Here is a 13767-nt window from a genome sequence, read left to right on the forward strand (position 1 = left end):
GAATATTAAATTGAATACTAAATTCATAGATTTGAAAAATGTTTGATTATGCGAAAGACGTTTTATATACCAAATAAGCATACAGTTTGTATACATTCATTACCTAACACTACGATGTTATTTTTCACAATGCAATTAAGCTTAATTAGTATTCAGCTATCTAAATATGATGTCACAAGTAACACCAGTAAAGAACAAAACGTGTTTATTTTGCATGAAATTTCCAAAAACAGATTTACTGAGTTTTGTGTTCATTGTTGAGGTTGTAAGATTGATCACTGTTCGTTATCTTCACATTTCAAAGTATATATATATCAATCGTAATAACATTATTAGTAATCAAAACTAAGAAATCTATCACCATGTGGTTTTCAAGCTTTTCATCGTTGGAAAACATGTCAATCTTCCTCTTATCGAACACAGAGTGACCGAGATCAAATCCACCCTTATACGAGTAACTCAGTAATATGAGAATAGAATATATATCTACATGTACTTCTTCTGCATCATTTGGATATCATTGATTTCTTGCCAGAAACTTCTTTCAAAGATTATTTAGCATATTTTGTATTTTTTAAATATTGATATAGCGAATATTTAGATTACCATGACATGTAGATAACGAACAGTGATCAATTTCATACGATATATTACATATACCTATATAGAGAGTGGTTTTCTCAAGTCACACTCATTTCCAAATTAAAGAAAGTGTTAAAGTCACTGTAATCGTAAAATTATATAGACACATGAAACGTACCAAACATTATAGATTGATTGATTGATTGTTGTTGTTTTCCGCCACACTCAACAATTTTTCAGTTATCTGGTGGCGCTAAACGTTATAGACATTTATAGGTTACGATTGTTATGTGGATAATGTATAATGGTGATATTACTTCATATACTAGTATAACAAATCTGCCAAAGCAATGATATTCATCATTATCTTCACCTTTCATTTGCTTTTTCTCATGGCCTTCTCTGGGGAAAATAAAAAGGTAACATGATTCACAAGATAAGACATAATAAGTTCATTATGAAAATATTTTTAAATCAGCATACACTTACAAACTGCAGAAACAGTATCTCTCGTTTCTTTCAACTGATCAAAGTAGTTTTCATTCTCTACCATGACGTGTAGTATAGCGTCTATCCCCAGTCTCCTGATAAACAACTCTTCCATCTCCTCCGGTATATACATGTGTCGTTCTCCTTCTTTTGGTATATACAGCCAGTCACGGGAATACTCCATTAACGAGTCCACAGACGACAGATTGAGGTAGTTTTTATAATCATCATCAGTTTGAAGACAAAATTTGACAAAGAAGCTCATTACAAGATGGCGGACATCATCGGATACAAATATCACGTTGTTTATCTCGTCTACTCCCAGTACTTTGTCCTTCATTAAATCCTCTATAAGAACATCATCTTCCTCAACATCCTCGCTTTGCAATACTGGGAATGCTTTTCTGATGTTGATCAAATCCTCTTTCCAGTGTTTGTGTACGTCCAGTTTGTAGTCAACTGACATCAAAATAACAACGAGAATACTCCATTTCTTCATAGACGTTATACAGGGTAGCACATCTGAAATAGGTGGTTGTATATTATTAATGAATCCATCATCCGAGGGGTGTGATATTAATACTCGCCTGCAATATATACCATACGTGTGCTAATAATTTTTAGGCATAATTGTCATACATGATTGACGATTCTATTGTTATAAATAACATCGAATGTGTATTCTTGGAAAATATTAAACAAACGTGAACAAATATTTGAATAACAGAAATGCATATTTTGTATTTGATAAAAAAAAAAATGCAAAACATATTAAAACAAATACAAAACATTGTTGATTCAAACTGTTCATTCTTGTGTGCTCAAGGAAGATCTATTATATTTCGAGCCAAAAACCCACATAAGGACAAATGTGAAAGTTAAAATTGTAACCCTCCAGAACTAGGGAAAATATGCTAGGTCATGAATATTAATCTTTAAACTCTAAATTATTTAAATCTCTACCTGTACTGAAACGTTCAAGATAACGAACAGTGATCATCTCATACCTCCTATAAAGAATACACAATTAAGAGCAGGTATAGGACAAACGCATTTCCTAATTCCTATAAACACTACAACATTAAGAGTAGGACAGACACGGACCCTGGGCACACAAAATGTGAGATTTATTTATACGAAAATAACACGTTGATGTCATCAGAGATACTTCAAAAAACACAGACGACGGAGAAGCGCCCATGTGCATAAGTTAGCTTTTATGTGTGATAATGCTACGGTGTCTTTGTTTTCCTTAGTTTCTATACTTACTTTAAATTACACTATGATTAATATGTATTTATTTGGAAAGGACCCGATTTATAAGAAAATATGGACACTCAATTTGAAATACGCAATGATAGGTAACTGTAAATGACATTTTGAAAAATATTACTTTGTTATTAATGTTCATTCAAAATGTGTCTACTGATATGAAATCAAACAATTGTATTCGATGTAATTCAAAAGAAATCTATACGAAAGAGGCATGTCGAATTTTCTTTTTTTAAAACTCAAAAAAATATTTAATTAAAGTACCGAAAGTACATATTGGAGTTGATTTATGTAGATTTGCAGCAGGTGTTTCTGGGAATGAGAATAATTTTCAAACAAGAGGACCATGGACCATGGGCCACATCGCTCACCTGAATGACCTTGGCTCATATCTGAAGACTCCATATATATATTTTCATGTAAAACCTTAGTCCCTATTGTGACCCAAACTACCCCTGGAGGCCGTGATTTTTTTTTACAAACTTCAATCTACACTATGGCAGAAAGCTTTCTTGTAAATGTCAACTTCTTTGGCCCAGTGGTTCTTAAGAAGAAGATTTCTATAGATTTTTCCTATATATTTGTATTTAAAACTTCCATCCTCTATTGTGACCCCAACCTAACCCCAGGGGACATGATTTGAACAAACTGGAATCAACACCGTGTCAGAAAGCTTTCATGTAAATCTCAGCTCTTCTGCCCCATTGGTTCTTAAAAAAGAATATTTTTATCCCCCTTGTGGCCCCATCATACCCCCCGGGCCGTGATTTGAACAAACTTAAATCTGCACTATGTCAGAAAGATTTCATGTAAATATAAGCTTTTCTGGTAGAGTGGTTCTTGGGTAAATTTTAAAAGATTTTCCCTATATATTTGTATGCAAAATATTGATCTCCCTTGTGACCCCATCCTACCCCCGGGGACCATGATTTGAACAAACCTGAATCTACACTATGTAAGAAAGTTTTCATCTAAATATCAGCTTTTCTGGCTCAGTGGTTCTCGAGAAGAATATTTTTAAAAGTATTCCCTATATATTTCTATGCAAAACATTGACCCCCTTGTGGCCCCATCCTACATCCTGGGACCATGATTTGAATAAACTTAAATCTGCATTAGGTCAGAAAGCTTTCTTGTAAACATAAGCTTTCCTGGCTAAGTGGTTCTTAAGAAGAAGATTTTTAAAGATTTTCCTTATATATTTGTATGTAAAAGTCTGATCTCCTATTGTTGCCCCATCACACCCCCGGAGGCCATGATTTGAACAAACTTAAATCTGCACTATGTTAGGAAGCTTTCATGTAAATATAAGAATTTTTGGCTCAGTGGTTCTTAAGAAGAATTTTTTTTAAAGATTTCCCCTATATATTTGTATGTAAAAGTCTGATGCCCTATTGTGGCCCCATCATACCCCCGGAGGCCATGATTTGAACAAACTTAAATTTGAACTATGTTAGCAAGCTGTCATGTAAATATCAGCTTTTCTAGCTCAGTTGTTCTTGAGAAGAATTTCTTTTAAGGATTTTCCCCATTTATTTGTATGCAAAATATTTGATCCCCCCTTGTGGCCCCATTTTACCCCCGGGGTCATAATTTGAACAAACTTGAATTTGCACTATGTCAGAACGCTTTCATGTAAATCTCAGTGGTTCTTTAGAAGATTTTAAAAAATGTTTCCGATATATTTCTATGTATAATATTGATCCCCTATTGTGGCCCCATCCGACCTCTGGAGGCCATGAATAGAACAAAATTGAACCTGCACTATATGAGGAAGCTTTCATATAAATTTCAGTTTTTCTGGCTAAGTGGTTTTTGGGAAGATTTTTAAAGACTTGTCCTATATGTTCGTATCTAAAATTTGCCCTACTGTACCCATCCAATCCCCGGAGACCATGATTTTAATAAACTTGAATTTGAACTATATCAGGAAGCTTTCATGTAAGTTTCAGCTCTTCTGGCCCACTGGTTTGTGAGAAAAAGATTTTTTAATGACCTCACGCTATTTTTGCATTTTTGTGATTATCTCGCCTTTGAAAGGACCCTTCATTTGAACAAACTTGTAAGCCCTTCACCCAAAGATACTATTGGCCAAGTTTGTTTGATATTGGCCAAGTGGTTCTGGAGAAGAAGTCGAAAATGTAAAGAGTTTAGAGACATACAGACAGGCAGATAGATAGACGAACAGACGACGGCCAACAGGCAATCAGAAAAGTTCACTTGAACGTTCAGCTCAGGTGAGCTAAAAAAGAAGTAAGAGTGGTACCCTAAAGTGTCAAAGTTATGCATGCAGAGTTCTTATCCTTAGACGAATTTGACTCCAGGTTTTTGGCACTTTCTTTTTCTCTAAAATACCTCTTACAAGTTTATTATTTCGGATTTTCAAAATTTCGGTTGAACATCACTGACGAGACATTATTGGTCGAAATGCGCATCTGGTGCATCAAAATGGGTACCGTATAAGTTTTACATTGCGAGCCCTGGGTTGAGGCCTCTGCTGGAGGACTGTTAGTCCCGGAAGGTCTCTACAGCCCAGGAGCGAAGTACTTCGTTACTAGCTTGAAAATACGGATGTATATTTAAGTGTTGTAATAAAATTTAGAAATTCATTTCAAAATTAAGGATTATTTCCCTCATACATAGCTCTTATCCTTAGACAAATTTGACTCCAGTTTTTTGGGGCACTTTGTTTTTCCCTAAAATAGCTCTTACATGTTTATTATTTCGGATTTCAAAAAATTCGGTTGAGCATCACTGAAGATAAATTATTTGTCGAAATGCGCATCTGGTGCATCAAGATTTGTACCGTATAAATTTTACATAAACGTAAGCTGTGTCTCTGTAACAATAAAAGCACAATTATTTATGTCTACATACATGTACATATAGATACAGGTAAGTTGACATCTTACCTCAATTGTGATGTACTATTCGAACACATTATACGCTTTTAAAATTGATCATGTTTTTCAAAATATGTCATTACATTAATTCAGCGAAACAAACTTTGTAAAAGGAGCAAACATAACTTTATAATTCTTGCGTTAAAGCTATTCTTAATTTTTTTTTCTACAACTCTTCTTAAAAAAAAGTCGGGGATGGATTGACATGACCTACACAACTAATTAATTCCTCATTGCTTTGAATGCAAGAACTTGTACTTTAGCCTCCGGCATTTACTTATCATTGATCTTTAAAAGTGGCTATGATCTAACTTAACATTTTTGAATTCATCCCCTAAAGCTCCATGCAAATCATCAAGGAAATCCCCACGTACGTACTTCGTAAGCATCAACAATAGGCGATGAAATATCTACAATTCATTAAGGAAGTTAGCTTCTGAGCTTTTGAGCACAACTGCGCAGGATGCTACAATAAAGTATTTACTGGTTCAATACTGACCCCAAATGTGCAAACATTTTACACATCATTACTAAACCCTATCCAGTTGGGAAAAAAATTGTGCCAATTCAAATTTTGAAAGAGTTTGCAGGGACTATATATTGTGGCGGAAGGATTGATTAATCAAAATGTTCTAAATCTGCGTGATATTACAGTTTCTGTTTCATCTGATATATTTGCTATTTTTATACTGCTATACGTGGATTTCAGTTTTATAATTCATGATACGAGTAGCTGAGACTAGAAAAAAGATTAAATGTTGAAATTTATTGTTTGATATTTTCTCCAAATATAACACAATTTTTAAAAAATGTTTAAATTAATTTAATCTAAATTCAATATTTTCGCCAATAATTAAAAAAAAAATTCGTCTCCAATCCTCACCTTTTCTATTTCCATTTTAAATTTTAAAACAAGATCTTGAAAATTATTTGAAATTTTAGAAATTGATATTACTCCTAATATTATTTTTAACTCTCAAAGGTATCATGATTATTTTCGTATATCAAGTGCAAAAAGATCGTTATTTTTTTCCCATTACTTGTATTAAACTTTTTCCATCTGTATTGTTAGAAAACATGAGTATGTATCTATTTTATGTAGTGATTGATTTGTGTTGCTGATATGGTATTGAAACCAACATACAGATCAAGTTTAATTGAATAGATTTTAAGTGCAAACACGTCATCTTTAGAACACTGTAGCTCAATAACAATCACTGCGACCCAATGTTTTCTTTTGAATTTCTAATTCTCTTTCAACTTAGAAATAAAAAAAAAAACACTTCCAAAGAATTTGACATTGCTTCAAATGTCAGGTGCGAACCAATGTAAATGTATAAAACTAGTGAAATGGTCTTAATGTTCCACATGTGTAAAGTTGGAACATAACGAACAGTGATCAATCTCATAATGCCTATAAGGAATACAAAATTAATAGTTGAACAAACACGGCGCCCTGTATATATCAGACGTTGGCTCGGGCGTTTAGGGGGAGTAAGCATCCTCTATCGACCGATCACACCCGCAGTGGGCCTTATATCTTGATCCTGGCGGACGGGTCCCTTGTTGAAGGATTTTAGTCTACATCAATTTTTATTGTTAAATGATGATGGAGTTGGGGGAAATGAAATTCATATAATTAGTAAGAAGCGGACCTTATCGCAATTGAAACTTTTTGAAGTGTAATTTGCCTTTTACAAAAATATGAAAAATGAAATGTGAAGATAACTAACAGTGATTCATCTAGTTTTCTGAAAATGTGTACGGCAAATGATTAATTTTATTTCATCAAGAAAAAGCTTATGCAAAGTTTTACCAAGAGATATGTGGGAAATTATAATTTCTTTAAAAAATATTTCAATAAGATGTGCTCTTTCCATATATGTCAATGTCAAATTCTAGGTGAAATAAATCAAGCAGTTTACAACATTATGGAAATTCCTCTATTGGATTATCTTTATTTGATGCACCTTTCAAAACGATACCAAGATTACAAAAAGTCCACCATCTATTTACTAGATATGAAACATGGCTGTTATACCTTTACTACCATAAGCGTGGAGTTTCACTTGGACTTGTACTGTATTATGATCGGTAATATGACGATTACAAATCCTGTCTGGATGTAGGAGTTTTGAATTGTGTGAATTATCTTGCTGACATTGGATTGTATTTCTATTAATTTTCGATTTAAGGTAAGGCTTGCGACATGTTGTCATGTAGCGAACAAAATCGTGTTGCATACCAGTATGTTCAGTAGGAATTTATGAGATTGATCACTGTTCATTATCTTCACCGTGCATCTTTTAGAAATTGTCTTTAAAAAAAAGAAAGAAATGCCCATGTCGCTTACTTGACCCAATGAGCCTAATGTTGTGGTGTTTTACATTTTCAGACTCTTTGTACAAAGAGGAATACTAGTGGCATAAAATTTACACGAGGCAAATTTATGGGGTAAAAAACTGGTAGAATTTTTAAAATGACTATCATATATCAGATTATACTAATTGGTAAAGAAATTTTATTTTAAAAGCCTGTCCAGCAAAAAAACAAACATGCAATACTGTTTAAGATCAATTCTATGTAAAAATCAAAGAAATCAGATAGGGTCTGGCCACTCAATGTCACAGATTTCTTTGATTTTCACAGTATTAACTTTACTTGCACCATCTTACATAATTTCAACCCCACCACCGAATTTCTACCATCCGTTGCCATGGAAACCGACAGCAGTCTATGAGGGCTAATTGAACTGCAAAATTCAGCCCGTTTTGCCCATGTTTTGTCCTTGTGGTATATAAAAAATTGAAAAAGACAACTAATTTTCTCCATAAATCTCGATTCCCCATAAAATTCCCTCCTTATTTATGATATCTATACCCACCTATGGTAAAGAGTGTGTTACTGACCGCTGTACCAATGTATTATAATTTGGCACTTTGCCAAAAAGTGATTTTTTGTTGGATTTCATTGATGAATTTAGATAATTTGGAAAATACATACAGCATAATCAACTGCCATCAAAGGATGTCCATATCAAAGACTTTTAATGTATATAAAAAGATTAATGGTGAAACGTAGTGCAATTGATCTGTAGTAGCATGAAAACTGTAGATTTGGGCATTTTGCCAAAACGGGATTTTATGTTGGATTTCGTTGATGAATTTAGATAATTTGGAAAATACATACACTATAATCAACTGTCATCAAAGGATGTCCATATCAAAGACTCTTAATATATATAAAAAAAATTAATGGTGAAACGTAGTGCAATAGATCTATTGTAGCATGAAAACTGTAGATTTGGGCATTTTGCCAAAACGGGATTTTTTGTTGGATTTCGTTGATGAATTTAGATAATTTGGAAAATACATACAGCAAAATCAACTGTCATCAAAGGATGTCCATATCAAAGACTCTTAATGTATATAAAAAGATTAATGGTGAAACGTAGTGCAATAGATCTATTGTAGTAAGAAAACTGTAGATTTGGGCATTTTGCCAAAACGGGATTTTTTGTTGGATTTCGTTGATGAATTTAGATAATTTGGAAAATACATACAGCATAATCAACTGTCATCAAAGGGTGTCCATATCAAAGACTCCTAATTTATAAAAAAAGATTAATGGTGAAATGTAGTACAATTGATCTATTGTAGTGCGAAAACTGTAGATTTGGGCATTTTGCCAAAAATTCATACTAATGACAAATAATACAACCTACACCATTTTCAGTTAAAATGAACAATATGAGCAATTGATATTTCAAAAATAAACATGGAGAAGTTTAACATACTAATAAAAATTAGTTAGAGTGATTAAAAAAAACATGTAAACATAAACTGTAATCCAGTAGGACCCCCCCCCCCTCTCCCCAAACACCAAGTAGATTTTGCAATCATTTCCATAAACGAGCTATATTACATGTACTGTATTGTCATGTAAACTATTATCAATAACTATAAAAAGTCTTCTCAAGATATTGGGTAGATACCAATAAATTGTTCATTGTACTGCCTTGTATTTGTTGACCTTTGACCTGGAAATCATTAGGGTCATCTACTATTCATAACCAACCAACATATGAAATATCATAATTGAACAACAGGCCCAAGATATTGGGGGGACACCATTGCATAGAGTACTAGCTACATTGCACCTAGTCATTTTTAATTGATTGATTTATTGATATTTTCCGCCACACTCAACAATTTTTCAGTTTTCTGATGGTGCCCAGTGTTTATTGGTGAAAGTGAGAACCCAGATACAATGTACCTGGGAAGAGACCACCGACCTTCCGAAAGTAAATTGGGAAACTTTCTCACTTAATACTAGCGCGAGCGGGATTCCAACCCGCGCCGACTGAGGCAGTGTCATTTTGAACGCTATGCTCCAACCACTCGGCCACGGAGGCCCCTGCCATTTTTAATCTTTTAACCTGAAAATCAATGGGGGTCATATACTACCAGTGACCAACCCCTGTATGAAATATCACTATCAATCAAAGGGTTCTGAAGAAACTGGTCAGACATCAATTGTACAGAGTATTGTATTGCACCTGGTGACCTTTGGACCAGAAAATCAATAGGTGTCATTTTCTACTGCAGAAACTGCATGAAACTTTAAAATTTATTGAAGTTTGTTCAGTGTTACTGTAATCTATGTTGACATACCAGTAATTAGTAAATTTATAATATTAACACAGAACAACTCATTTTTGCAAAGTTGTTTATTCAACAAACATGGATCACAATGTTATCCAAACAACACAATCATCTTTTTTTTAAAATCATTATAATAGTGATTTTCCTTCAACTGTTCAGTAATGAATCCTTATTCAGTAGGCTCACATAAGACACTTCCAGGTTAATTTTGCAATGTTTTAGTTACATTAGTCTTCTGACACCAAAACTTGATCTTAACTAAGTCATGGTGTTTCCTTAGAAGAACAGTTTATTGAATCAGGATGGACTTGTGTCGTGAGGTGTGTTCATTGACTGTAAAACTCGTAGTTTTTTTTCCATTCTCAAGAGCTCTTCTTTGTCTTCTATATCACATAAGAGTCATGGAATGCATCTTCTGCTCTTCAAGTTCTAAAAAAAATGTGTTGAACAAATATTGAAAAAAGTTCATCTTATTTTTCACATTTTCATACAGTACACACCTAATTCAATTTGATTAAACTAAATTTACATGTACAAGACCATTCATGATGCTAGAATAGTAATTTTACCACTTAATTAATTACTTAGTTGATAGATTATCATGCCCGCCCACCCGCCCCTCAAAAATCATCTGTGAAATAACATAGATTTATATATCTGGCATTAAATTATGCACTTCTGTTGACAAAAACTTGTTTGTCATCAAAATATTTCTCAGAAAATAAAAATTAAAAAATAAAATCTTCCCACAGTCTGCCCATACTTTTTGGTGACCCAGGATGATAATCTTACTAATTAAGTTGAATTGGCCTAAAGGATGTTATGTTTTGATACAGTTTGTATACATGTGTTTATGCTGTATTGAAGAGCTATTAATAGTGTTAATACTCATAAATTAACAAGATATCCACAAACCTTATTGGTTACCTGAGTATTAATCAAATTTAAAAAAATTCAAAGTATCACTATAGCTCTAAGGGCTACAAAATCCATGTTATACACTATATGACTCTTTTGGACCCACATTCACAACCCTGTGTTTTCGAAATTCGCAATTTTGGTACCCCTTTCTGTTTTTCCTTCATAAGCATTCAGCTTCATTTAAGGTAGTTCCACCCTCCTGTGATGTCATAATATTTTGCGGAGTCAATGATTTAATAAGATTTATGCATAACATGAACATAATTGTGTTCGAGTCTTTTTCAATAGTTATTGTAAAAAAATCTTGTATAACCATAAAATATTTCAAACGTATATGAATATAATCAATGAGCTACATTTTGCACAATGCTATACGAGTTATTTCCCCCTGATTACAGGGAGCGCGCATCACATTACTGTCATTCGATGGTGTCAAGTAAGGAATAAATAGAAAATTTGCAATTTCTGATTGCAATCAATTGCCAGTTAAGGAATTTTTCTAAGAATTAAGTGTAATGGCTTGAAAACAGTATAACTGAACAAAATGTCTTAGTCACTGATTACATGTATGTGGCCCATGTGTGTTTTTCTTGCAAGCAATGTATGGTCATGATGTAACAAAGTATGTAAATATTAACTAGTCCTCAATTTCTTTAGATCAGAATCATGATGTCCTTAGTATATCAGCAATTCTTCATTATTAATTTCTATCAATATTTTCAACAACCAAACACAACAAAACATGCAATAAGATATGCCTAAAACACATGTACAACCAACGCATACATGTACATTATCAATTTATCGTTTCACAATGAACAACACTACTTGTTGCTAAATGTACACCAGATGCCAATAAAGAAAGCATGTTAATTATCTTGAATTGGCATCTCTAGAATTTAATTGTTAAGAATTTTCAGGCATTGTTATGAAGTCACCCCCCCCCCCCTCCTTATCACATGTATGCTTTCATTGTGCTCTTAATTCTAGGTGTCTGTTGTTTTAAAAACAGACTACTACTGAGATCCTCAGTATTAATTACATAATTTGGACACAAATAAATGTCAAATACACTTATACCCCCCCCCCTTCCCCAACTCTACAATTTAACGAAGTGTATATCTGAAAAAGTTTTCTCCATAAAATTGAAGAAATCAAACCCTGGTTCTAAAACAAAATTCTCAATTTTGGTATAGAGCATTTTTAAAAGTACCGTCAATCCAGAGTCCTTAGATTTACAATCTATGTTAATTCCCCTTGTCCCAAAGATGCTTACAAGAAATATGAAAAGAATTGGAAGGGTGGTTATCAAGAAAAAATATTAATGTTCAATTAACGTCTTATGATGACTGACGCACACAAATAGCAACATGTAGGTCACTTGAGTGATTCTCAACATTGACCTAATTAGAATTAATCATTTTTACAATTGATACTGAGCTCATACACATGTGTACATATATATGTGCGTCATTGACAACAAAACAACTAGTCTTTTTGAGTATGCTAATTAAGTGAAGTAATAATTTTTTTTAGGAAGTTGTGATGAAAACGTTTCAAGTCATCATGTCGCATAAAAAATGGATGGTCTCCTGTGATTATTCTAGAGAATTCAGTTTCCATGCAGGCTCCATAACCAAGAAACTAAACCCAATGTACCACATTCCCCACATCTATTAATTTGTTTTAGGATTTATAATACTGGGATTCAAATTTGAATTTCAAATTATGTATTCAATTTGTATGTATTAATGCTGAATATTTACCTCCTCAAAGTCAGCAACTTGGTCAACTCCATCTTTAGGTGATTTGCACAGTATGATGCTCATACAGCTGAAACACAGAAAAGCACACATTAATTACATAAAATAGTGGTCATGTACTTTGGCCAAAATATATGATTATTGGATGAAAAAGTAAGAATTCAAAAGTATTTGAATATTTACAATTTACATTTAATATTTTTTGATTTACTTCAGTTGACAGGACCTACATGTATTAAAATTTGAGGGCCCAGTTACAGGACCCAATTCAAAATCATCAATTTTTCATCATTTAATTTTTCCAAATCAAGTGTCCTAAAGTTCATAATTACAGATATGAGAAAACTTTAAATCATAATAGTATTTGTGTGATTTCTTCTGTAGATTAGAACTATCACATATTAGTGGGGGTTACCACAGGTAAACAAACTTGAAAGTAGCCTGGCTCACCAATATATATGATTTTAACAATCTTTATCTAGAATGCACACAGGCATTCACATGTTTGTTTTTATTGTAAACTTGACAGTCAGAGAGAGAGAGAGAGAGAGAGAGAGAGAGAGAGAGAGAGAGAGAGAGGGGGGGGGGTCATCACTTAGTATTACATAAATTAAGCCTAGTCCTTTTGAAAATTTCCACATGAAACATGATTTTTTAAGTATTCCCCAATTTTTACAGATCCTGAACTCTGTGTAAATGTGATAGGAAACTCCCTGAGTGAATGTTAGGTTGGGGACATACTTAACTAGTATTCTATATTGTACACCCATGCAGTAAATGGCAGGACTACTTACAATGTTCAGTCTACATGTATACCACTATAGCTGACTAGCCTGGCTGGCAGTATAAAATAAATTGGGGTTCTCATATGTTTACTAAAAGCCAAATTTTCTGATACATTTCATTCAGCCTTTACTTTAGAATTTGAATTCTAAATCAAATAGAATACTTACGTCAATACAAGTTCCAACACGGCAACAGGCAGGGCTTTTTCATATTTTCTATGAATATGTCTGTTTCCCTGGTCATTTTTTTAGTCGGATGTGATGCAATAAAGCGTTAAATTCCACAACATTTACTTTTTCTACGAATACGTAGATGATTGGATGCTAGAGTCCGGTGACTATGGCAAAGATCAAACGGATTTGTATTCCATGAAATAAACCGGAATCC

At 33.3% G+C, this 13767-nt stretch overlaps 1 protein-coding gene across 1 annotated transcript in view; it reads right to left on the bottom strand.

Annotated features, from left to right (window-relative positions):
- Positions 1 to 13767, bottom strand: part of LOC125677879 (uncharacterized) — a 102693-nt gene that overhangs the window by 30278 nt on the left and 58648 nt on the right. Inside the window, exon 8 of the mRNA XM_056159125.1 lies at positions 1072 to 1593. Within this exon, the coding sequence (XP_056015100.1) occupies positions 1072 to 1593 (522 nt within the window). The remainder of the gene's footprint in view (positions 1 to 1071; positions 1594 to 13767) is intronic.

Source organism: Ostrea edulis, chromosome 3, assembly GCF_947568905.1.
Source record: "Ostrea edulis chromosome 3, xbOstEdul1.1, whole genome shotgun sequence".
Classification (NCBI taxonomy): domain Eukaryota; kingdom Metazoa; phylum Mollusca; class Bivalvia; order Ostreida; family Ostreidae; genus Ostrea; species Ostrea edulis.